The sequence below is a fragment of the Toxorhynchites rutilus genome, chromosome 1 (assembly GCF_029784135.1).
Source record: "Toxorhynchites rutilus septentrionalis strain SRP chromosome 1, ASM2978413v1, whole genome shotgun sequence".
NCBI classification, from domain to species: Eukaryota; Metazoa; Arthropoda; class Insecta; order Diptera; family Culicidae; genus Toxorhynchites; species Toxorhynchites rutilus.
Window position 1 is genome coordinate 111,169,883 of NC_073744.1, and position 26,704 is coordinate 111,196,586.

At 41.7% G+C, this 26,704-nt stretch overlaps 3 protein-coding genes and 1 long non-coding RNA gene across 9 annotated transcripts in view; 2 read left to right on the top strand and 2 right to left on the bottom strand.

Moving 5' to 3' along the window:
* Nucleotides 1-1,507, bottom strand: part of LOC129761143 (phosphatidylinositide phosphatase SAC2) — a 52,750-nt gene extending 51,243 nt beyond the window's left edge. For 2 of the 6 annotated variants that reach the window (XM_055758860.1, XM_055758853.1), the window contains exons 1-2: nt 1,064-1,507; nt 57-989 (exon numbers count right to left, since the gene is read on the bottom strand). In XM_055758860.1, coding sequence (XP_055614835.1) covers nt 57-989; nt 1,064-1,160 — 1,030 coding nt within the window. In that variant the 5' untranslated portion in view covers nt 1,161-1,507. The remainder of the gene's footprint in view (nt 1-56; nt 990-1,063) is intronic. The other 4 variants (XM_055758868.1, XM_055758862.1, XM_055758857.1 and 1 more) reach the window with 3 other exon arrangements.
* A 4,427-nt stretch (nt 1,508-5,934) lies between these two features.
* On the top strand, nt 5,935-7,725 carry LOC129761325 (uncharacterized). Its single transcript, XM_055759044.1, has 2 exons — nt 5,935-7,184; nt 7,287-7,725. The coding sequence occupies exons 1-2, from the start codon at nt 5,935-5,937 to the stop codon at nt 7,723-7,725; spliced, it is 1,689 nt and encodes a 562-aa protein (XP_055615019.1).
* Nucleotides 7,726-7,895: 170 nt separating this feature from the next.
* Nucleotides 7,896-8,581, bottom strand: LOC129763555 (uncharacterized). Its single transcript, XR_008740963.1, has 3 exons — nt 8,441-8,581; nt 8,150-8,368; nt 7,896-8,095 (listed from the first exon to the last, which is right to left on the bottom strand). It is a non-coding gene; the product is annotated as an uncharacterized LOC129763555 (long non-coding RNA).
* Nucleotides 8,582-19,529: 10,948 nt separating this feature from the next.
* Nucleotides 19,530-26,572, top strand: LOC129761916 (bromodomain adjacent to zinc finger domain protein 1A). Its single transcript, XM_055759767.1, has 5 exons — nt 19,530-20,097; nt 20,405-20,722; nt 20,836-22,246; nt 23,306-25,971; nt 26,050-26,572. The coding sequence occupies exons 1-5, from the start codon at nt 19,985-19,987 to the stop codon at nt 26,243-26,245; spliced, it is 4,704 nt and encodes a 1,567-aa protein (XP_055615742.1). The 5' UTR covers nt 19,530-19,984; the 3' UTR covers nt 26,246-26,572.
* The last annotated feature ends 132 nt before the right edge of the window (nt 26,573-26,704 follow it).

The following is a 26,704-nucleotide window of genomic DNA, read 5'->3' on the forward strand; positions in this document are numbered from 1 at the left end:
AACAAAATAAATATATTAATAATTCGAATCTTTAAAATTTATTCAATCGCACCCACCTCGATCCAGCCTAGGAGGAGGTCTATATTTGTAACCAGGTTGACTCCAGTATACTGGCACAGATCCGCGTATTTGTGTGAACGAAATCTGATGCTGGCGAAGTGAGAGCACTTGCTCAGTTTCAACATAGTTTGCGCAGTGGCCATCTTCATCCACGCCGCGCCTTTTATACCGGGTACCTGCTCGATATCGTGATCTTCGCGAAACGAGTGCAAGCGTGAAGCATTCATTACCAATCACACACTGTTCAACCTGAACAAAGCCTTGAACCACCGGGAGAACCCAGCTGGCATCGTTCAATTTAATTATATCATTCAACATGTTGAGATTCCAGTAGAATCGATCATCTGGCGCTTCGCCATAACGCTGAAGGTTGTTAGTAATATCACAGTCTAAGCTATAATAGAAACTATCACTATCGTCAAAAATTCGATGTAATTCGTCCATCACTCGTTTTTCTATCCGAATGGGATCCTTCACCACCATTCCCACGGTGGATTTCACCTGATTGGAAGCAATCGCTGCCGCTTTCTCCGTCGTATTCTTTATTGTGCTTCCAGCACTTTTTACTGCTCCCCATGTTTTATTAACAAGTGCCGAACTTTCGAACAGACGAGTTCTAGGCGAGGAAGTGTTCTGATTCACCGTTCCTTGTGCTGACGTCCCTGCTGCTAAGCTAGGCACTGTCTTAATACTTGTTGCCGTATTGTGCTTCGGACAACCTAACAGTATAGTGTCTGGTTCGTCGGAACCCAATATACATATGCTTTTGATTTTGTACACCAAATGTGGGGCATATAAAACTCCCACAGGAACTGCTTCTTTGATAATAATTAAATGTGGCTCCAGAACACCCTGCAGTACTATCGTGCCAATGATTCCGTGCGTTACGCCAATACATTCTATATCATCCACCGAGGACAGATCCCAACCTGAATTGTGGATCGAACATAAATATAAACACATAAATTATTGACGTTTACAATAAACAGATGAAAAAACTCACCACATTTGATTTGGAACTCAGAAGTCGATCGATTCCACCATAAACTTTTTTCCTTGCGAACAAAGATGTAATAATTCTCGGTTTGAAAAACCTCCATCGTAGCGTAATTTCCTAGTTTCTATATGCTTTAGAAATGAATCAATCACACTCCTTTCTTGAATTCAAGGTTTCACAATGTCCTTAAGTTGTTCGTACCTCATGAATACTTTTATTGATTCGTTACGGATTACTACACCTCATCACTTCAATGAGATGACCCCGATTGAATTCCAATTTATTTCTTCTCACATCTAGGTGTGTTCTTAAAACAACATCTCACTGAAAGGATGTTTTACCATTAGTCACTAGTAGAAATTACGACTCTTAGGCACCATTCGATCCGAAGAAGTCTTCTGTTTTGAGCTTGCATTTTCTGAGGTGTGGATAATAAAAAACACATTAACAATATCGAAAATTTGTCGATCTTCTTGACGTAACGAGAGGTGCGTCCATCGACAGCGTAAAACGAGAACGCCCTAATACATATATATGTACAGTAAATTATTGCTAATTTGACATTTAGCTTCTCTGCAAACATAAAATCGTATGAATAGCCATTATCGTAGGCGATATACATACATCCAAGACACATTTGGATAATATATGATGCATATAACTGGAATATACACACAAAAGATGAGGCGATATAAATATATGCCATATTTTATACGCATATAAAGCCGTATATAACGGTTTACGATGCTTTTGACGTAGAACTACGTCTTTCAGGAAGGGTGCCAAATCAGAAAACAGGTCACGTTTTTATCTGAAAGAGAGGAGCCAGCTCGCGTTTGTTGTGATCACCCTTATGTCAGCGCGAACCAGTCATGGTGAACCAAGGGGAAGTATTGAAATATGTAGAAAATTTTAACATGACATTCACCTTTATGCCGGTTCACGATCGGGTTAGAAATTAGCATAATGTTGCATTCTGTAACCAGAACGAGATCGACTTGTGCATCCTAAAATCCATCCAATATTCATACCCTGTTACGGATCCCACTGTGCACCGTGACGTATAAGTGAATCCACCTTCCATTCCCTCGTAGCAGCGATGAAATTGCGATGACTGCGATGACTGTGGACGGCACACAAAAAAAAAGTGACGTTTGGTTTTCATGTCAGGACATGTGAATTGGAATATTTTGAGAAAGCGAAAGTTCAAGTTAAAGCGTTGTTTAAATCTCTATTTTATTTGGTGGTAATATTTCGGAATAGTATTATTACTATTATCAGTAGGATTCCATCCGTGCAGTAAACGGAAAAGGAACAAATATCGAAGGTTTGTTTTGCAGTTGCCTTAATATGAATACTTACTATATTTATAACCTACAATTAAAACTTTAGTGTTGACCGCATATCTGCTGAGGTCGTAGATCAGATACCGCGAGCCTGTAACGAAAAGAAGAAACACTATATATGTAAGCATTTATCACTATTAGTTACCTGCAGGAATAACTCATACACAATAAAATTACAGCTTTGTAGCTGCTAAGTAGGCAACTAAAAGAGTGTGTTTTTCTCGCCCCGGGTCGCGGTAACATTCTACAAAGATATATACTCGCCGAAGTTGGATCGTAGTCGCTGTATAGCGCTCTCATTTAGCTCCCGGATCGGAGACAAGCCAACAGTTCCTGGTAGTAACAGGAATTTCAATAAGTGTGACCGGATCTCTAATACTAACAACTCCCAGTTGGAGGAAAAGCTTCCGGCAGTAACAGCAATAATGGCGAGTGGAATCGGACACAACGTTCCTGACACAGTTAACAACTCCCAGTTGGAGAAAACTATTATTAGCAGTGACAGGAACTGTATGAAATGTAATGAGGTTGATTCCGTCGACGATATGGTGTGCTGTGACGTTTGCACATTCTGGGAACACTTTCATTGTGCGGAGGTTACGGAATCCATTGCACATCCGGACCGTAGCTGGAAGCGTAGTAAATGCTTGGTCGGCTTAGAGGATTCTGCCAAGTCAACAGTATCATTTAACGAGTCATCCATTAGCAAAAGCAGTAGGAAATCGCAAAGGCTGCAACTGAGTCTGTCATTGCTAGAGGAACAGCAAAAACTCAAACGAAAGCAGTTGGAAGCAAGCAGAGGAGGCGTTCTTAAAGGAGAAGTTTAATTTACTGATGCAGATTCAAGATGCCGACGACGAGGGCAGTCAGAAAAGCGCAGTTAGTGTGAAAAGCAAGCGAGAAAATGTAAAGAACTGGCTCAATAGCGGAGCTACGGAGGGTGATACCGGTTATACGAAACCAGTCGAGACAAGCAAGGATGTCAGGACGAATTCCTTAACGACCATGTTGAAGAGTGGAGCAGTAGCAAATATAAATGAACAAAGGTTTCCGAAACAAACGGACAACAAGATTTGTGAGTTGTTGGCGAATCCTACACCAGAAGATACGCTGGGAATTCAGGCACCTAATCAGCTATCGTATTTACCGACAACATCCGCAGCTTCAAGGCATAACCCACATAGTCATGTTATTCGTGCCAACCCAGCTCCGTCGACGAATTCCCCAAGCAGAAATCATCTGCCGTTCATTCCAAACTTACCCTTCGACCCAGCTTCGAAGCCGGAAATGCAGTTCAACGTACATCGTATGCCAACAGTATCTAACACGATGCCCCAATTGCCGAATACGTATGCAACAGAGCGTGAGCAGTATCCAATCCATCCGCCACCGCCGACACCAACCAACGCTCAGTTGGCGGCGCGACAAGTTATGCCTCGAGAGCTACCAAAGTTTGATGGAGATCCGCAGGAGTGGCCAATTTTTTATAGCATGTTCAAGAACACGACAGAAGCGTGTGGTTATTCTCATGCGGAGAATTTGGCTCGCTTACAGCGTTGTTTGAGTGGCCCCGCGCTTGAGGCAGTTCGAAGTCGGCTTCTTCTTCCCGAATCACTACCATCGGTGATGGAAGCATTGCGCAAACTCTACGGAAGGCCGGAGATATTGATTAACTCGCTCTTAAAGAAGTTGCGATATGTGCCCCCACCGAAATCAGACAATCTTAACTCAATAGTGACTTACGGTTTAGCGGTTCAAAACCTTGTGGACCATATAGTTTTATCTGACCAACAAGCTCACTTATCCAACCCGATGTTATTACAGGAGTTGGTGGACAAACTACCCACGTTGCTCAAGTTGCAGTGGGGAAGTTATAAACGATCGTTTGAGAACATCAACCTGGCAACATTCAACGGCTTTATGACCGATCTAGTCAACTTAGCTTCGGACCATAGTGTCGACATCGCTCGAAATAACGACCTGCATCCAAAATCTGAGAAAGGGCGACACAAGGAGAAACTGTTTACCCACTATTACGAGTCAACTGCAACGGAGGAGAAAGCGAGTCATATTGAAGAACCCTCGTCCAAGACCTGCTCTTATTGTAATGAAAGTGACCACCAAATTGCGAATTGCTCAACATTCAAGTCGTTGGATATAGACGGGCGTTGGAAGGCGATCAGGCAGAAGAACCTTTGTCGAACGTGTTTGGTATCACACCGGAAGTGGCCGTGTAGGTCGAAGAAGGAATGCGCCATTGAAGGATGCCGTATTCGTCACCACACTTTGCTACACAGTACACGAAATACCGCAGTGGCTGTCGCGACCAACCCTGTCGCCTTTGAGACTTTGAGAAATGGTGATGTTGGTGAACTATTTCAACCAACATCACCATTTCTCAAAGTCTTTTTCGTTCTTCCGATACTTACCTGTGACGTTATATGGCAACGGTGTGACAGTAAACACCTATGTGTTCCTCGATGACGGTTCTTCTTCAACTCTGCTTGAAGAAGGAATAGTAACACAGTTGGGAATCTCTGGGGAACCGGATGTGCTCAATTTCCGTCAATAGCTCAATTCGTCAAAAATAAACATGCTCTCCAGTATTACGATTCCTTTCCCAGGGCGGTAAGCATCATAGTCAACGACCATTATGTTGACGACTGTCTGTTCAGCGTAGATACGGTGGAAGAAGCGGTTCAATTGACGCAGGAAGTAAAAGATATTCATTCAGCGGCTGGCTTCGAGCTAATCAAGTTCCAGTCGAATTCAACGGACGTGCTTTCATTGCTGGAACAAACGAATCACATATCAGGTAAACTACTTAGTCGTGACCAGTCGCAAGAATTTGAACATGTTCTCGGGCTAATGTGGATACCATCTGCGGATGTTTTTACGTTCCAAATGACGGCAGATGTGCAACAGCTAATCAACCACGCAGAAGTGCCTACAAAAAGGCAAATCCTTCAAACAGTTATGAAGATTTATGATCCGTTTGGATTCCTAGCTCACTTTATTGTACACGGAAAAGTTCTCATGCAGGAAGTTTGGCGCACAGGTACGGACTGGGACGAACCAGTAGCAGAACACTTAGTCGACCAATGGTTTCGATGGACGGAGCAGCTTAGACAGATCAGCGAAGTACGAGTACCACGATTCTACTTCCGAGGCACCGATCTACCAAACTTAGGGAACGTACAAATCCATGTATTCACCGACGCCAGTGAGGAGGCCTATGCGTGTGTTGCGTACCTCAGATTAGTTACCAGAGACGGGGGACGATGTGCATTTTTGGCAGCGAAAACGAAAGTTGCCCCCCTAAAGCCGCTCTCCATTCCAAGATTAGAGCTACAAGGAGCGATGATGGGAGCTTGACTGATGCAAACCGTTTGCTCAGCTATTACATTCAATATCAGCCAACGCTATTTGTGGACGGATTCAGCGACGGTGTTGGCGTGGCTTCGATCAGAAACCCGACGATATCATCAGTTCGTATCGTTTCGGATCGGAGAAATCCTATCACTAACCAGGATGGACGAATGGCGGCACATACCGTCGAAACTTAATGTGGCAGATGAAGCTACCAAGTGGGGTTCCGGACCGAACTTTGAGCCAAGTTGTCGTTGGTTTCAAGGTCCTGCTTTCTTGAGCGATCCTGAAACACAGTGGCCAAAGGAATCGAAAAATATTCCCCTGGAAACCAGAGAAGAACTTCGCGAAGTTGTCCTACACCATTCGAGCGTTGTAGTTGGCATAATAGATGTAGAGCGTTTTTCCAACTGGAACCGTCTGCTGCGTGCAATGGCATATGTTTTTAAGGTAGCATCGTTGGCTAAAAAGGTGAACAGGGACAGCGGTACCGGTTTGAGCAGAGATGAACTCATGAAGGCAGAAGTTACACTATGGCGTGAAGCACAAACGCAAGCTTATCTCAACGAAGTGGAGTGTTTGCGCAAAAGAGCGGCACTAGGAAAATCAAGTTCTCTGTATCCGTTGATACCATTTCTGGATGAATCAAATGTTATCAGAGTCGGTGGTCGCATAGGAGCGGCTCCACTCGTTCCGTATTCAGCTAAGTACCCGATAATCCTTCCAAAGGCACACAGGATCACCATGCTCATCATCGATAGTTATCATCGGAAGTTTCTCCACGCCAATACGGAGACCGTATGCAACGAAATAAAACAACAGTTCTACATACAAAGTCTGCGCACTCTCGTACGGAAAGTTAGTCGAAGCTGCCAAATGTGCAAGATCAGAAAAGCTGTTCCGACTCCACCGTTGATGTCTCCACTTCCCGAGGTCCGGTTGACTCCATTCACACGTCCATTCACCTACGTGGGCGTGGATTACTTTGGGCCATTGGAAGTCACAGTTGGGAGAAGTGTTGTTAAGAGATGGGTATGCCTGTTCACGTGTCTCACGATACGTGCAGTACATCTGGAGGTTTGCCACAGTTTGTCCACGAATTCTTGTGTTATGGCCTTCAGGAGATTCGTTGCAAGGCGTGGAGCGCCCCTGGAAGTCTACAGTGATAACGGGACCAACTTTGTTGGCGCCAGTCGTCAGTTGTCAGATGAACTTCTTATTCGTATTCGGAAAATCAACGAAAACTGTGCTTCGACCTTCACAAACGCTCATACTAAGTGGTACTTTAACGTACCTGCTGCTCCGCACATGGGAGGACCATGGGAGCGTATGGTTAGGTCGGTTGAAGTAGCTATGAAAGCCATTACTGAGAGTTCCCGTCATCCGAGCGACGAGGTGCTGGAAACCATACTGTTAGAAGCTGAAGGCGTAATTAATTCACGACCGCTGACCTATATTTCCCTGGAAACCGTGGACTAAGAGGCTCTGACACCGAACCACTTTCTCCTGTACAGCACCAATGGGATCAAGCAGCCTGTTACTTCTCCGGTCGATGGCACAGGTGCTCTGCGTGATAGCTGGAAACTGGCCCAACATATGGTGGATGGGTTCTGGCGGAGGTGGATTCACGAGTATCTGCCGATGCTTACGCGACGCACGAAATGGTTCGAGCGAGTGAAACCACTCGAACCAGGTGACGTAGTGATTGTTGTGGACGAGAACACGAGGAATCGCTGGGAGAGAGGAAGAATTCTGGAGACCTTTCCAGACAAGGATGGCCAAGTGAGACGGGCGAGGATTCAGACTGCGAGAGGAGTATTTTCCAGACCTGCTGTTAAGCTAGCTGTTCTGGACGTTGCTAGACCAAGAAGCAGAACAGAAGGAATATCGGAAACGGAAGTGGATCACGGGTCGGAGGGTGTTACGGATCCCACTGTGCACCGTGACGTATAAGTGAATCCACTTTCCATTCCCTCGTAGCAGCGATGAAATTGCGATGACTGCGATGACTGTGGACGGCACACAAAAAAAAAGTGACGTTTGGTTTTCATGTCAGGACATGTGAATTGGAATATTTTGAGAAAGCGAAAGTTCAAGTTAAAGCGTTGTTTAAATCTCTATTTTATTTGGTGGTAATATTTCGGAATAGTATTATTACTATTATCAGTAGGATTCCATCCGTGCAGTAAACGGAAAAGGAACAAATATCGAAGGTTTGTTTTGCAGTTGCCTTAATATGAATACTTACTATATTTATAACCTACAATTAAAACTTTAGTGTTGACCGCATATCTGCTGAGGTCGTAGATCAGATACCGCGAGCCTGTAACGAAAAGAAGAAACACTATATATGTAAGCATTTATCACTATTACTTACCTGCAGGAATAACTCATACACAATAAAATTACAGCTTTGTAGCTGCTAAGTAGGCAACTAAAAGAGTGTGTTTTTCTCGCCCCGGGTCGCGGTAACATATCCCATCGACATATGCAAAAGTGGCAACATTGTCTTGACGCGGAACAAACGTCAAAATAATTCGCATTCGTGAAGCGATTTACTCCCTATCATATTAAGATGCCAGAATGCTGTTTGAAACTGTTTAAATATAAATGATAATTATCGCTTGGTGTTATTCAAATACTTTGAACACGTATTTTACACTCTTACTTAACTATTTCTTATAATTTTCCTGGCATTGGCCGGACTTGCGTACTCTGGAACCATTCTAAGAGGAGTGCAAATAGTGACTGTCGTGATTCCTTTTTTTCCCGTCGTTCAAGCACTTTACGACCGTTCGCCTCAATGCTACTAGAGAGAATAATCGTTCCATCGAATATGCGGTACACATCGGTAGAAGAGCAACTGAGATTCGTTAAACTCTCACTTTTCTGATTCTCACGTTTTAACCTTCAGTCTGAACGTAGAGACATATCGAAGCGTATTTCTCACGCTCTCTAAATTAAATTACGCCTCTCGTAAGTCTAGCAGTGCTCTCAATTCTATGCTCATTTATGGAGAGCGCAATCTGAATTTTGTCAAAGATTCAGAACAGACGAATCACTTGAATTGAATGTATAACTCGGATTTGTTCGTGTAATTTAAATGCGTTTATTACTTTTTTTTAACTTCATTTAACTATCTTCATTTTATCTCCCACAGTTATGTGCATATTTGACCCCCTGGGCCTAGTATCAATGATCGTGATTCATGGAAAAATTATAATACAGAACATCTGGAAGACTGGAATTTGTTGGGATGACCCAGTTCCCCCTCAAATATTTGCCGACTGGCAACGGTGGGTGAATGCGTTGAAAAAACTTGACGCAATTGAAATTTCACGCTGTTATTTTCCTGATTATGATCCAGCGAGCTACAATAGTTTGGAACTACACGTCTTTGTAGACGCAAGTGAGAATGCGTATGTTTGCGTTGCGTATTTCAGAATCGTCGACCAGACATTGGTGAGGTGTGCCTTAGTTTCATCCGAAAGCAAAGTAGCTCCAGTGAAATCTCTTTTGGTACCGAGGCTTGAATTGCAGGCTGCTGTGATCGGTACCCGTCTAGCAAAAACAACCTCCTAAAAACCATTCTTTTGAAGTCTAGCGTAGAATTTTCTGAACGGTATTGGCCTGGATTCGTTCGGACCATCGTCGCTACAAACAATATGTAGTTTTCCGGATCAGTGAAGTACTCAACGAATCCACCATTGCTGAGTGGCGATGGATTCCCACCAAACAAAACGTGGCAGACGAAGCGACAAAGTGGAGCAAAGGCTCAGAATACAAACCTGAAAGTCGATGGTTCAGGGCACCAGCGTTTCTGTATAACACAGAAAAAACTGGCCAAAACAGGAGAATTTAGCTTCAGAGACCGTTGAAGAGATTCGAGCTGTTCATAATCTTCATCGAAAGAATGAAGTGGAAGCTATCTTTGACTTCAGCAGATTCTCGAAGCTTGAACGTCTAGTTAGAGCGGTTGCATATGTACTGAAGTTCATTTCCATGAGTAGCAGCAGGCGTGATCATAGTTCGTCGTTATACAGTGTTCTTTCAAGTGAAAATATTAAGAAAGCGGAAGAAACAGTGTGCCGATTATCGCAGATGGTAGCATATCCACGTGAAATCGCTATTATGCGTCAAAACATGCAGCGTCCACCTGATCAGCAAATTCCTTTGAACTAAACCAGTGCTCTGTTTAACTCTCCCCGTTCTTAGACGAAAACTGAGTAATACGTATGGACAGTCGTATCAACAATGCACTGTATATCCCATAAGCTACTAGGAATCCAACGATTCTACCCAAACATCATCCAATAACAAATCTTTTGATAGACTACTACCATCGTAAATACGGACATTGCTCCAACGAGACTGTTGTTAACAAGATTTGGTAGGCCTTTCATATCTCCAACCTCAGAACAGTAGTTCATAAAACCGAGAGGTAATATATGTGGTGTAAATTGTACAAATCCACACCTAACACACCACGAATGGCACCACTTCCTCTAGCACGTCTAACGCCTCATGTCTTTTTTTTTATCTTCGCTTATTTTTCGTCGGCCTATTTCCGCCACTTTAGTGCCAATCACCGACATCAGGGAGGCGACTCCACCTGTTCCTACCTATCAGACTCAACAACTCATGAGCCGGGCCAACTTCTTTTACTTCCGCTCCGAAGGAAGACGTAACCAGAGATTTTTCTCCTCAGAAAATCCCAACGACGCCAGCTGGGATTGAACCCAACGCCTCATGTCCGTTGCTTTACTTTCGTGGGGCTAGATTATTGTGGTCCATTTTTGTTTATAAATGGAAGATCGAACATTGAACGGTGGGTTGCACTATTTACGTGCTTAACCGTAAGAGCAGTTCACCTAGAAGTCGCCTGTTCTCTCAGTACGGAGTCCTGCAAACTAGCTATGGCATCTCTATCCACCCCTAAAACGCCAGACGATGAGCTGTTCTGTACAGTGTTGATATAAGCTGAATCAATGGTCAACTCAAGACCGCTGACCTACTTACCTTTGGACTCGGACATTCAGGAATCGTTAACCCCAAATCATTTCCTTCTGTTAAGTTACTCTGGTGTAGTTCAACCAACGAAGCTTCCAATGAATGAAAAACTTACCTTGAAAAGTAGCTGGAATCACGTTCAAGTCTTGCTCGATCAATTCTGAACTCGCTGGATCCGGGAATACTTACCTTCGATGGCATATCGCAGTAAATGGTTCGAGGATGTGAAACTGCTTGAGGTAGGTGACCTGGTAGTCATCTTAGACGATCCAAAAAGGAACAGCTGGAGAAGAGGACGAGCTATTCGAGTGTACCACGGCAAGGACGGACGAAAGACAGATATCCAGACCAACTTCGGAATATTTGAAAGACCAGTGGCAAAGATCGCGGTACGCGGACGAGTCACCAGCAATACGGGGCGGGGACTGTTGGCGACGATAACCCCGAAGATGGCATCACAGCCATAGAATTGCCACCGGGGCAAGAATCGCCTAACGGGTTGAAAATTTAAATCGAACAGAAGGATTGTGTAAATTAAGTATTAAAATTAAAAGTAAATTGAAATAATATTGTTGAATGTGTTAAAATTAAGTCGGACAGAACAATGTAAGTTAAATTAATGTATTAGGTGAATTAAATGCTGATTATTAAAATAATTACAGCTTAAAGCATACCCTTACAAAAACTGTGTTTGCTTTTGGGATCGTCCGGATTTATTTTTGACGTAGGACTACGTCTTTCATTTCTATACCGGGGTGTAAAACCAAAGTTTCGAGAACGAAAGCGTTACGCTGGAGACCGAGATTTTGAGCATTAATAGCTCTTAAACAACTGAACGAAATGGTATGATAAACACTTCATTTGAGAGATAAAATGTCTACGCGTCATATACTTGTTACTTTTTCATCCAAAAACTTGTTTCAATAGTCTTAAAATTGCATTCAAAACAGGCTATTGAAATCAAAAATCGGTATATAAGCGAGCGCCGCTCGTAAACCCACTCAGTTATGATTGAACAGCGATTGGAGCATGTTGTCGCTGTTGTTGTGAAGCTAATTTCGTTTATCATGAAAACGCTGATGAACGGTGTCACCAAAAGCCTGTTTGTGCACCTAAGGCCAAAAGGAAATTTATCAGGAGGAGAGTGATGCCACGGTTCCGCTTGAAACATCGGAGCAGCCGCCACACACACACACATACACGCGCGGAATTCTCGTTGCTATCATCGTTGCTGAAAAATAATCTGCCAGTTCCCCTGGGAATTGAAAAATACATTCATGCGAAATAGTTTATTTTAATGTTTTCTATCCATATAACACTGCAACCAAATACATTTGGTTTTGTTATTTTTCAATCAATCGCAATTAACAGGAAAGCTTCTGAATATTTTTTTCCCCATCAGTGGAAATTTTCGTATCCAATATTGGATGCATAACATGAAAAACGGAAAATGTTTCACATCGCGAAAATCAAGTCATTTTCGTGCGATTATTTGCTTTCTACTCATATAATGCTTCGACCAAATACATTTCGTTTTGGATTTTTTCAATCAAGTGCAATCAACGTAAGACCACGTCTTTCGGCAATTTATTAGAGGTGCAATGAATCTTTAGGAATTCCCGCTCTACGCGCACTGGCAAACAATGTTTACTCAACAATTTCTCAAACTAGAAATGGGTGTTGTGAGAAAGGATTAGCGAACGCGAAAACGACAAACGGGAGAAAGATACGTTTGGAGGTTGAAGGAAATTGACAGAAAACTTCTTCATTCTATCATTCAAATAATGTGATTCATACCACATCGTTTTGCCAGAAAGACACTATTAATGCTCAAAGGAGGAATCGAGTCCTCCGAGGAAATTACCCAGCGCAAATTAGAGTCGACTATCGATTGCGGCATTCGTACACAAATAATTTTATAATGCAGTTTCACCAAAGTGATTTCTTCGGATATATTCACTACATCATGTCACGTATTTCATATTCTTCATAAGGAAATCCATATCCATGGCACCTATCGGTAACGAATTATTATCGAAACCACGATTTTCGCTAAATGCTCCTTTCAGTTCGGCCTGTAAAAAACTTTTCTGTACTCTAATCCATCAAATTTGGAGCCCTGAAAAGGGCCGTAGATTATATACTAAGCTAATATAGCACGCTCTCCTCGGATACGATGGGCCAGCTGGATGTCCTTGGGCATGATGTGACGCGTTTTGCATGGATAGCACACAAATTGGTATCTTCGAATAAGCCTCCTGCAGCGTCATAACCGCGGAACTTTGGAAGCGCAAGTCGGTTTTGAAGTCCTGAGCAATTCCACGAACCAAATGCTGCAAAGGTTCCCGGTCGATAGCGATGTGGCTTCTCCACCTATCCTGCTACTGGTGCGCTTATCCGAGCTGACTTCGTGTGCCTTACCACCGAATGACTAACGAGCTGTCTGCGAAAGACTAACGAGCTCGAGTCCTCACGGTGCGAGAGTAGAGTAAGAAATGAACGAAAGCAAAGGAAGCGTCATTTTATAAACCATAAAAGTATAGAATCTAAATCCCACCCTTATTATATTCGTGAGTATACAGTAAGCTTATACAATAAAGAGGGTGGGGTTTACATTCGATTCTTTTATGTTTTATAAAATCACACTTCCCTTGCTTTCGTTCATTTCTTACTCTACTCTCGCACCGTGAGGACTCGTTTCATCGGGACTAAGCAGACAGCTCGTTAGTCTTTCGGTGGTAAGGCACCACGAAAGCAGCTCGGATAAGCGCATCAGCCGCAGGAAGCGTGAAGAAGCCACATCGCTATCGACCGGGAACTTCGCATGAAATTCGTCGCTATCAGAAGTCGACCGAATTGCTGATCCGCAAGCTACCTTTGCAGCATTTGGTTCGTGGAATTGCTCAGGACTTCAAAACCGACTTGCGCTTCCAAAGTTCCGCGGTTATGACGCTGCAGGAGGCTTATTAGAAGATACCAATTTGTGTGCTATCCATGCAAAACGCGTCACATCATGCCCAAGGACATCCAGCTGACCCATCGCATCCGAGGAGAGCGTGCTATATTAGCTTAGCATATAATCAACAGCCCTTTTCAGGGCTCCAAATTTGATGGATTAGAGTTCAGAAAAGTTTTTTACAGGCCGAACTGAAAGGAGCATTTAGCGAAAATCGTGGTGTCGATGATAATTCGATACCGATAGGTGCCATGGATATGGATTTCATAATGAAAAATATGAAATATATGACATGATGTAGTGAATATATCCCCATATCGAAGAAATCACTTTGATGAAACTGTTTACCGTTTGTCGTTTTTAATTGTTGGGAAAGGGCATTATTTCTGCTGACTAAATTCCAAGAAAAAATCCATTCCTTCTTTAAGCGTGATTCATTCTGCTTCGGATCAACGGAACAGTATGATAATCATTTCATACAAAAGATAAAATGTCCAAGAGTTATATGATTGCTATTTATTGAGTCGAAAAATTGTTTCAATAGCTTAATAATAGCTTCGAAAACAGGTTATTGAAATCATTCGTATCCGTATGTAGCGCGCCCACTTGGAAACCCATTAATCTTATTGGAATGTGAAATGGGGAAGCTCATACTTACGTCTATGCATTATGCTGTACACTACATACTTTTTTTCTCCATACTGATTAAGAAGCAGACCGAACTATCGGTCGACAAGTCAGTCTGCAGTCGGCGGGGGCTCTTAATTTCGTTTTTGCAGGCCGAACCGAAAAAATTTCAGTCGAGTTATCTCTTTTTTACAGTAATGCTTTTGAATCCGGACACTTTGCATTACATTCAATATCATACCACAGCCATAACATTTTTTTCATGTTGAGTTTATGCGATTAGTAGTTGCTAATATAGTTACTGATAGTTTCTTGATAGTTACTTATCAATCGCATTAATTCAACATGCAGAAAATGTTGTGGCTGCGGTATGGTATTAAATGTAACGCAAAGTGTCCGGATTCAAATACATTACTGTATACTTACTTCGATGTTATTCGTTTCTCTCTCAGGGTAAGCAACGAATATAATAAGGGTGGGGTTTAGATTCTATACTTTTATGGTTTATAAAATGACGCTTCCTTTGCTTTCGTTCATTTCTTACTCTACTCTCGCACCGTGACGACTCGTTCGTTTGGGACCAAGCAGATAGCTAGTTAGTCTTTCAGTGGTAAGGCACACGAAAGCAGCTCGGATAAGCGCACCAGCCGCAGGATAGGTGAAGAAGCCACATCGCTATCGACCGGGAACTTTGCGTGAAATTCATCGCTATCGGAAGTCGACCGAATTGCTGATCCGCAAGCTACCTTTGCAGCTTTTGGATCGTGGAATTGCTCAGGACTTCAAAACCGACTTGCGCTTCCAAAGTTCCGCGGTTATGACGCTGCAGGAGGCTTATTCGAAGATACAAATTTGTGTGCTATCCACGCAAAACGCGTCACATCATGCCCAAGGACATTCAGTTGGCCCATCGAATCCAAGGAGAGGGTGCTATATTAGCTTAGCATATAATCATCGGCCCTTTTCAGGGCTCCCAATTTGATGGATTAGAGTTTAGAAAAGTTTTTTGCAGGCCAAACTGAAACGAGAATTTTCGTTTGGATGCCATACAGCATCGAGAAAATTCCGGAAAGATCTAATCGTTGCTGAAAAATAATCTGCCAGTTCCCTGGGAATTGAAGAATGCATCCATGCGAAAGAGTTTATTTTAATGTTTTCTAATTATATGGCGAACACAGCGACCAAATACATTTGATTTCGTAATTTTTCAATCAAGTGTAATTAGCTGGAAAGCTTCTGAAGATTATTCTTTCCCATCAGTAGGATATTTTCGTATCCAATATTGAATGCATAACATGAAAAACGGAAAATGTTTCGTATCGCGAAAATTATATAATTTTCAATCGATTATTGCTCAGTCGCCGAAATTTTCATACTCAGAGAGTTCATTCTCCTCTAGTTTGCCTTCCAAAGTGCCATCGTAAACCACACCTTCTCTCGATTCAATCACGCACGAAAAGCATACTGAAATGATATTCTGGTGGTGAAACCGATTCATTTTTCGTGAGGCGTTGTGCACAAATTACGTAACGCGATAAGGGGGGAGGGGGTAGATGTTGCGTTACTTTCTGTTTATTAGAGATAGGAAATTGCGTTACGAAAGGGGGGGGGGGAGAGGTGGTTCAAAATTCGGATTTTTAGCGTTACGTAATTTGTGCACGATGCCTGAGGACATCGACAAGACAACATCGTTACTGAACGAGCTGAACGGCGAGGGATCGAGGGATTCATTACCTGGCCTGACCTGACCTGAAATGCAATCAGTTTGTTTTAACTGTGAGGGAGCACAGAAAAGCCGATGCTGATACTCTCGTGACCAAGAGAGTATCAGCATCGAAATACGGTTCCTCGGGAAGACATAGAAGCAGCCGCCACACACACACATACACGCGCGCAACTCTTTTCGTTTGCTGGTTATCGAGAGGAAACCTGGAAAGAAATGATCGTTGCTGAAAAATAATCTGCCAGTTCCCCTTGGAATTGAAAATTACATTCAAGCGAGTTTATTTTAATGTTTTCTATCCATATAATACTGCGACCACATACATATGGTTTTGTGATTTGTCAATCAAGTGCAGTTAGCAGGAAAGCTTCTGAAGATTATTCTTCAGAACAAGGTTTTTTGTATCCAATATTAGATGCATAAAACCTTGAGTCTCCAACGTAACACTCTCGTTTTTGAAGTCACCCAAATATTTATTTATTCATTCATTCAGGATGGATTTAGATTCAACTTCAAACAAATGATCTCTAAATCAACGATAGTCCTACGTCACCCTTGCGGTTATACCATAGATATAACCCACTTCCTGTTTTTTATTTCGCGCGTCAACACGCTGGATAATCATAACTGAGTGGATTTCCGAACGGGAACTCGTTTATATACAAATTTGTGTGATTTCAATAGCCTGTTTTGAAAACAATTTTAAAATTATTGAAACAAGCATTTGGAATAAAAAAAATAACAAGCATATAACGCGTAGACATTTTATCTTTCGAATAAAGTGTTTCTCATACTATTTCGTCTAGTTGTTTAGGAGATATTGACGTTCCAAGTATTGTTGCTCTAGAGTAATGCTCTCGTTTTCGAAACTTCGAATTTACACCCCGTATAGAAATGAAAGTCGTAGTCCTACGTCAAAAAGATATTCCTACACTGGAGAAATAGTTTAGTAAATGCAGTTACCAAATCTTTAGTAGCCAAAACATTGGTAAAATATACAAATTTTTTGTATATATTACCAAAATTCTGTAAAAGTGATGTCAGATTAATTGAACGTCCCTAAGAGAGATTCGTATATTTTACTCCATACCATTAGTAATCTTGTTTTTTTGTCATACCTAACATTTGTGATGTGCGCACTTTGCAATCGCCATTTCTCTTTGGGAAACGGAACGATTCGGTGGTAAGCCTTTTATTCTTATTATGTTTTATTGCATGTAAACATCTCCTTGGTCGAGACTTTCCGGGGAGAAACAAACGGATGTTTTAATAATAATGGCCTGATATTCGTCACTGATCATTTGGTATTTCTCTTCTCCAACTTCAGACTAAATGGACGGAGCGAGCGGCTGAATTTGAACCGCACAGTATACTAAGGACCGTATCGTTAATTATGGGTACGCTCAAAACACAGCTTTATTTCAAATATTGCATTTATTTTTCAGTTCTGATATCAAAATATTGTATCTTATGAATGAAAGAAAGGAGTAACAGTAAAAAATAATCAAGATTCTGATTTTCGCGCCAATGATCGCACCTGCTTCTTGATGTCCCTCATTAGGTTCTGGACAACCGTCTCATCGACTTGTTTGCTCACATTTATCCAATCCTTTTTGAACTGCTCAAGGTCATCGGCTGCCTTGTCCTTCTTCCGCAGTCGTCCCTTCATCAAAGCCCAAAATTTTTCAATAGGTCTTATTTGCGGACAATTTGGAGGATTCATCTCCTTTTCCACAAAATCGACATTATTCTCGCGATACCAATCCAAGGTCAAACGTGCATAGTGGCATGATGCCAAATCAGGCCAAAATAGTGTCGGACCAGTGTGCTTTCGGATGAGCGGTAACACACGCTTTTGGAGACATTCTTTCCGGTAAATTTCACCATTCATATTCCCGAGAGTGAAGAAAGGAGATGATTTCATGCCACATTGACAAACAGCTTGCCAAACCAGCACTTTCTTACCGAATTTTTCGCAAAAAATTGACTTCTCCGCGTTCGGGACATCTGTTCCTTGCTTTACAGTGTAAAACTGTGCCCCAGGAAGAGTTTTGTAGTCCAGTTTGACGTAGGTTTCATCATCCATGACGATGCACAGTTCGCGTTTGCTTAAAATCCCATCGTAAAGCTTACGGGCACGGGTTTTCACGGAACTTGCCTGAATTTGGCTGCGTTTGGGACATTTTTGCTTTCTATATGCCTTCAGTGAGTTACGTTCTTTGGCACGTTGAACCATACCGATTGATGTTCCACACTTTTTTGCGCAATCCCGTATCGATAATTCCTTTTTTCTTTCAAATTGCCTGCAAATCTTTTTATCCAAGTTTGGCTTGGATGGCCCAGGTTTTCTGCCGCGACCGGGTAGATCCTTCAATGTATTATACATACCAAATCGCTTGATAGCGTTTTGGACCGCATGGACGCTTACTCCTTCCGCCTTCGCCAATTTTCTCATTGATATTCCTGTTTCGGAGCAGTATCTGGTCACAATGGATTTTCGTTTTTCTTCTGTTAGCCCTCTCATGATTGCACTTTTAGGAAAAAACGATCTTTTAACAATGCTAACTGAACGCTAACTGTGTCAACAACAGGAGAAAAATAAACAGCTGTCAAAACAAGCTATAGTCTTTTTCAGACGGAGACTCTAAGGCGTACCCATAAATAACGATACGGTCCTTATCAGGACAACTGTACTATCCAAAAGAAATCTCGGGTACAACATAAACATACATTTTTATTGCATATTTTACATCATTAAAATATGTGTATTCTTCTTCTTCATAGGGACATGGGAGCACAAAATACGGACGAAACCAGAGCGATGTAGTAGGAAGAGAAACGGAAACTTGTTGAAGTACTCGTGACTATGGAAAAGCGCATGAAATTGATGTGGTTGAGGCTGCGTTTATAACTCTCCCCTTGTACACTGCTTATAATATAATTGCAACGAGATTTATTGACGTTATTATGTATTATGTTATTATTATTGACGATAATTATTGTAGAATTGTATTGTATATAGAATAAGTTATATGTTATAATTATAATGTATTCTAAGTATGTAGAATTAGATGAAATCAAATACAACTTTTAAATTGAAAAATAATCCTCAAAAATATTGTCATTATCCCTGTTGATTATCTCTCACAAATAAGAAGCAACATTTTCACTGATATTGTACATATGTTGGACCAACAAATCGAAGTTCGTTTGACATTTGTGCCTACCATTTTTCTTTTGTAGCATGTACTAATGATTAGAAGGGTAGAAAATGACTATAGAATTTGTAACATGTACCAAGAAATTCGTTGTATTTACTAATTATTTCTATCAGTGTATATCTTGATCTTAGTGTATGTCAATGCCTTATTATGAATCTTGGGACAGCAAATGGCGGCCGATTCGTGTTGCTCACCGTTAAAGGTCGCAAGAAAAGTTGTCATTTCGTTTCTTTTGATCGTTTTGCAACGATCGGTTGGCTTGGACTGATTTCAGTCAATTTCGGCGATTATAATTAGATTTTTACAGATAAATCGTGTTTTTTATAAAATTTAACATAAAGATCTCGTGTTTATTGCAAATACTATGATTTGATTATAACAAATGTGAAATGTTTTAGGCAAATAGTTAATTGAGGAATGTTCAAAGTAGCATACATTTTCCCGCCACCGATTTTCGCTTGTGCGCTCAAAAAATTTCGTATTTCGTTGAAAACAATCCACACTAGCAAGCATTCGTTAGTGTGTTTGTGCTGGAACTCAGCGCAATTTGACAAGCTGTCGTTTATTGAGAGAAGGGAAGAATAAAGTCAGTGAATATAAAGCAAGCCATCGCAAGAACGCAAGTAGCCTCGTAGCAGTAGGAAAAATAGGTGGTCAATAGTGCAAAAGGACAAAATGCCTCTGTTACGGGGGAAGCTTTTCGTAAAAGACCATGGGTCGGAGCGTCTCCGAGATAGTGATGAAGTTTTCTACTGTGAGACAACGAACGAAATCTTCAGCAACTATGAGTGAGTTTACAGAAATGGGAAAATATAAATTTTCATGAATGGACTACTTTGGTTTTACGATCAGATTAAAGCCCATTGGGCAGCGTGCTTTGCCATGAACTCAAAACTGCTGCTTCGATTAATAACATAGAAGGAATAAATTCGAAACAGGATGATTTGTGTAGACAGAAATAAGAAAATTACAGGAAAATTTCGCAGACCACTTTTCAACTGCGTTTGTGAATTTTCTTTTACTTACACCATCTTTTCTACTCTCTCATCGTCTTGCTGGTTCATGCTGCGAATAATTCTCATTTTCTTTCACTAGGGACTACTTCCACCGAGTTATGCTTATTTCTTCGACTGTGTGGAGCTGTACTATAACCGGCAAACATAGTCTGACATATGAAGAAGCACGCGAGTCGGAAAAACAAGCACGGAAGCAGTTGAAATCGTTTCCTTCTGCCGTACGGGGACCCTTCCTGGTGGTTGCCTCGCACACCAAGCGCAGCTCGCTGAACGAGATGCTGGAAGATGTTTTTGGGTTTATAAAGGACCACTATTTCAAGGCCGAAGAAGTGGACGCCCTAGATCCGAACGGAAAGACGTACCGGAATGCAACAGTGATGGAAGTTATCGCACCGAAGTAAGTGATGAACAGTTGCTTTCTTATGTTCCGTAAGTTAAAATTGAAAAAATACACATTTTAATTTCTGTTTCTGTTTTGAAACTGCGACCCTGTCGTTTTGTATTTTGCAGCAATAGAAATAGTCCCATCAAAGCGGATAAACTAAAGTATCGTGTTTCCTCAAATGACGGTCGCAAACCTAAGGAGTGGACTATTATTTCCGAAAATCTGAGACGCGAACGTGGTGCGGCATCGCGTGATAAGTGCAAGCTGTTTCTGAAACAACATGTTGAACTGGTGGCAGGGGTTTTGAAAATTAAAGAATCTTCGTATAAAAAGTTTGTCGTAGACGAAGGATTAAATGATGAACAGATTTTCTTCGGTAAACCACCTGACTTTGAACAGTCTAAACGGTTGAAAAATGCCGAGGAGAAGAAACTACGTCTTGAGCAGGACCAGAAAAAATCTCAGTCGCAGAAAACTACGAAGAAAAAAGCAGCAAACGACGGCAAGCAGCCAAGCATTTCCAAGTATCTCAACAAATCCACTGAGGAAACCAGTAAATCTGCGGCTGAGAACTCTGAGAAGGAGTCGGAAAAAAAATTGAAGGAAGAAATGGAACGTGTGCGGAAAGAGAAAGCCGAGAAAGAAGCATTGGAGAAGAAGCGGATCGAGGAGCAAAAAGCTATACTGTCTGAACAAGTGGCTATTGCCATCAAAAAGTTCAACCGGGTACAGGAAGATCAAGAGCTGTCTGATCAAAGGGTCATTCCGAAACCGAACCCTGTTAGCACAATCATGGGAACAAAGCACTTTGGAGAATTTCTGTTCATCTTGGAGTTTGTGACTTCATTTGCGGAATTACTCTCGATCAAAGATAAGTTCGCCAATGGCCTCACAATTGATTTGCTGGAGAGGGCGCTGCTACTTAAAGAGGTTAATGGTCCCTTAAGTGACATTTTCCAAGTGCTCCTGAGCACAATATTCTCGCTCCAGTTGGAGGAAGAAAACGAAGTGGCCGTCCGATATGATAATGCCGCTGATTTTGGGAACCGGAGAAATGGCATCTTAGTGTTCAAAAAAGCGACAGATGCCGCCGTCTGGTGCGAAACGCATTATTGTGCTAAACTCAATGAACTTCCAATGGATTCAACCACCGTGTCGGAAATGCTTCGTTTACACTTTCTCATGTCTGGCGCACTCATCGAGGAGAAAGGAGCCAAGTGGCGATATTCTATACGGGGAGGCTACCAGTCTTTCGACGATCCCGGCGTTGCACTCGTCGTAGACTATCCACACATATTTCGAGCACTTAAATCCTATACCGTCTTTCAACTGCCAGTGTGCGATATTTTGAAGATTCTGAAGTGTCTCATCGATCAGCTGCTAACATACAGCAGTGTGAGGGATCTAGTTGAGGAACGAGTTGAAAAATCCCGGATAGCCCGACTTCAATATCTCACCGCAAACGTGGCAAAAAAGAAGCGTGAGTCTCGTGTTTCGTCGGAAAAATGGGACATGAAGATGGACATCAGAAAAAAGGTTGTTTGCTCGAGAAATTCTCTATAACTGACGGATTTCACGCCAACTCGTCTATGGGATTGCCATAACCCTTTCAGAACTTAATGAAACTTTTTGGGTGTGAAGACCTTACACAATTATGAAACTTGTCATACTTAGTTTTCCGAAAATTTACCTTTTTATAATTTTTTTTCTACTCGAAAATGTTAAGTCCTACAAAAAAATTATCTATGGAAGAATTTTAGTAAAATAATTGAATTCAAAAAAAAATACTGGAAACATATTTTTTGAAATTCTACACTAAAAAAAACGATTTCAAAAACTAATAGTCGAAATGGTCATCTCTGATTTTGATGAAATGGTAGATAAATTGTAGATAAATGTGTGCCCTACAACTCTCCCATGCATCGCAACTTGTGCATATTTAAGGCAAAAAAGTTTTCATAACAAAAACTTTTTCAAGATTTTTTCTTGAAAATTTTCTATATTCTTTGTACAGCTTTTCAATAACAGGTAGATCCATTGGTGACTTTGGATGCTAAAGTACAGTTTTCAGGTTGTTTTTGTAGTCAAATACAATCCAATTCAAAGAACAGCGACAGCTTTCAAACAATAGCCATCTGCCAAAAATCTCTTGATCGGTCGATCAGGTATCGAATAGTTGTTGTAGATTTAGGTATCTATTAAGAGTCACTGCAAGTCACTGTAGATATGATAATAATAAATGGATTAGAAAATGCATCAGTTTTGGCTGAGTATAACTGGAGTAGTGCCAAGCTTAGTGTCTTAAATATTTTGGTTAGTGTTATCCTCATCTATACGTCGTTTTTCTTTGGAACACACTTATCGTGCCAAATCACTGTCAAACAAGATTCACAGGACTTACCATTTATTTCGAGTAAAAAAAAATATTAAAAAATCAATAAATTTTCGGAAAACTAAGTGTGCCATTTGCTTAATTAGGTAAGGTCTTCACGGTCAGAAAGTTTCGTTGAGTTCTGAGAGGGTCATCACAACATCTAGTCAAGTTGGCATGAAATCCGTCAATTGCACCATAAGAACTTTGTGTTTTCTTATCAGGTTACAGCACTTGAGGGTACTAACGATGCCAAGGCAGCACTTCGAAAGGAATTGGAAGAGAAGATGGCCCAAGAAATCATAAAAATGGATGCAGAAGCGGAACGCGACATAAAAATACTGCAAAAGGACATAGATAAATGTAAGGAAAGTTTTTTCGACTATCAGATTTATTTGGGATCGGATCGTGCGCACCGTAGTTATTGGCTGTTTGAGTCATTCCCCGGCCTTTTCGTTGAACATAATCGCGCACTTTGCGGAAAATGTCTCGATAAACCCACCCCTAATATTCCCGGTTTGGCCTCCTGTCTACCGGATCAACGGAAAAAGTTCATCACACAAACGATAATGAACTATAAACTCAGCGAAAACGATAAAGAGAATCATGATATTAAAGGGGAACTTGTTATTGAAAAATTGTTGCTCAGTGGGAACGCACGGATCAAGGGACTCAATGACCACAACAAGGTGGCGTCTCTGAATGGTGAAACTAAGGAAGGCGCAGAGACGATCGCAAAAGATCCAACACCACCAACAACCGAGGAACTTTTAATGTGCACTGCGAATCCTAAAGCATGCCCTATACACACCGATCACTATCCCGATACGATTCGATGGGGTTTTTATTACACAGAAGAAGAGATAGATGCTTTGATAGAAAGTCTCAATCCGAGAGGGACACGGGAGAAGGTACTGCGGGAGACTTTAGAGAATGAGAAAGAACTAATTCTCAATCACATAAAGAATTGTCCCGTGGAAAAAATCACGGCGAAAACGATTGATCGCGAAACGGTTTTAGCTGGAATAATTTCAAAATACAGCAGAAAATATGAAGCCCCCAATTTCAACCATGAACCCGGGGCAGATGCCAGTGATATTTTCGAATCGATACTGCGTGAGAACATTTTGGAGCTGGAGTCCAAGATTACGGTAGGTTACCTAGGTGACATGAAGGTGAGTGATCGGGATGAGTGGCGAGAGGCTATAGAAAAATTCGACTACAAACAACTGTCCGAACCGCTTCGTTGGGGTCCGAAGCGTGTGGTGCCGTTCAAGGAAAAAAAAGAGGACCAAGACGAGCAGGATGAGGGCATGGAAAACGATGAGTCCGATGATGACATGGAAAAGCTTTTGTCACACGGAAACGATCCTGGCTATGACTTACCGGACACGATGGTGTTCGAATCGGAAGATTCGAGTGATGAGGCGATACTGCTGCACGATTCCGTCACGTTACGAGAAAAAGTTCATTCTCTGGCTAAAGCCCTGCTTCAGGTGGAGCAATGTATCGATTCTAAATTTTTGCGCCACCCATTCGGTCCGAAGAAGGAAACAAAAGATAAGGCCACACTGACGAAAAAGCTAATCGAGGGTCAAAGAAATCTGGCTCGCTGGGAAGAGTCCCTGATGCGCGCAACTAACTTTTCGCAAATTTTCCTGCACTACAACGTGCTGTACGATGCTATCCAGTGGTCACGATCGGCGGAACGCATCGCTTGCATGATTTGCAGAAGGAAGGGTGATCCAGATATGACGTTGCTGTGCGACGAATGTAACCGAGCGTGTCATATGTATTGCTTGAAACCTAAGCTGAAGCAGGTCCCGGAGGGTGACTGGTTCTGTCCGAAGTGTCGTCCGGAAGATTACGCAAAGAAAAAGCAAACCAAGAAGCGGAAAGTTTTCGTCGAGGAAGAGCCTGTTGAAGAGATGGAGGATGAAATTCTAGATGAAACAATTGCCGATGAAGATAACAACGATCTAACTCAGGAAGAGGAAATCGATTGTAAAAAGTGTAAAACTGCTGGCGCTACAGCAATATGTTTCACTTGTAGCTCAGCGTATCATCCAGAGTGCACAAAATCTCTCACCAATGCGCCCAAAAAGCGATGGAATTGCGATAAATGTAAGAAAGCTGCTGGTAAAAAATCTGGATATTCCAACAAATCTAAGAAATCAAAAAAGAAGGTAGCAATTCGTTTGGCAGCCGCTCTCCTCGATGATGGTAATGATAATGATGAACATGGCGACAATTACGACAAGGAAGAAGACACATTAGAAGGAGAGGAAATGGAAGACTCATCTGTGGTAAATGGTCACAATGGTGATGTCGAATCCATGAACACAACCGAGGTAGAAGAGGAGCTACAAAGTAGCAGCATATCTAAAAGGCGCACTTCCAAACGAAAGGCATCCGAAGATTCGGACAACTCCAGCGACAACGAAACGTTGCTGTCCAAGGTTAAGCGGAACCGTCGGTCGTCCTCGAAACGATCGATAACGAACGGACACCACGATGATGACAACCCCCATCCGTCACCAAAGTCTCGAAGGAGCACCACCATGAACAACACCACGAGCGATGATTTGGAGTCATCGAGTTCCCGCAGAGCAAGACGTACTGGCGATGATTTACCATTGAATAGTGTTGCCTTGTATACTCTGATAGATGACATCCTGAAGCACAACGATTCTTGGCCGTTCAATCGCCCGGTCTCGATGAAGGAAGTTCCAGACTACTATACAATCATTAAAAATCCAATGGATTTTGCAAAGATAAAATCAAAACTGAACATGGGTGAATACACGATCAATGAGCAGATGATGAATGATGTGCAGCTTGTTTTTCGCAATTGCGATTTGTACAATACCAACGAAACGGATATTTATCAGTGAGTAGTAACCTTTTCTGGATCCTGAATCATTCAATCTATTGAGTATATTTAATTTTCTATCGTTTGTCCCCACAGTGTCGGACGCAATTTAGAGCGTTACGTGGAGAAGCGCTCGAAAGAACTTTCCCTTCCGTTCAAATCCAGTGACATGTTGAGGAATGATCCCGACAGGATGAACGAATCTACGGCGATGAACGGAGATCAGACGTCACCAGACGGAGACGCCGAAAGCAGTAGCGGTAATGGAAAGAGAAAATCTACCAAAAAGTAAGAAGCTGCCAGTATCCAATAAAAGTAAACGATTAAGTAAACAACGATGAAATGTCAACGTCATCAGCATAATTGCTCTACTGGAATGAAATGTATTTCTAAGTAATTATTCCATTTCGCTGCACAATCAGAAGGTATAAATCATATTGCTATGAACTGGTAGTTATGTAGCTAATGCATTAGTAGGTAAGGTTTTTTTTAATCCAACAAAACAGAAGGCAGTACATAGCTATTGCGTTTGAATGATACGGTAAATTGTCATCTGTCCACGCTGTAAAGTTTATTTGTCTGTTATTTATAATTTAATTAAATACATCCTATACACTTAGCCTGTCGTATAATCATTTTGAGGTAAACATGCATATTCCAATAAAATGTTCACTTAGATGTTCTTGATCTAACAATGAATACCGCCGAATTACATGCTGCTAATTATACTACATGGGCTGAAAAGTCCCGG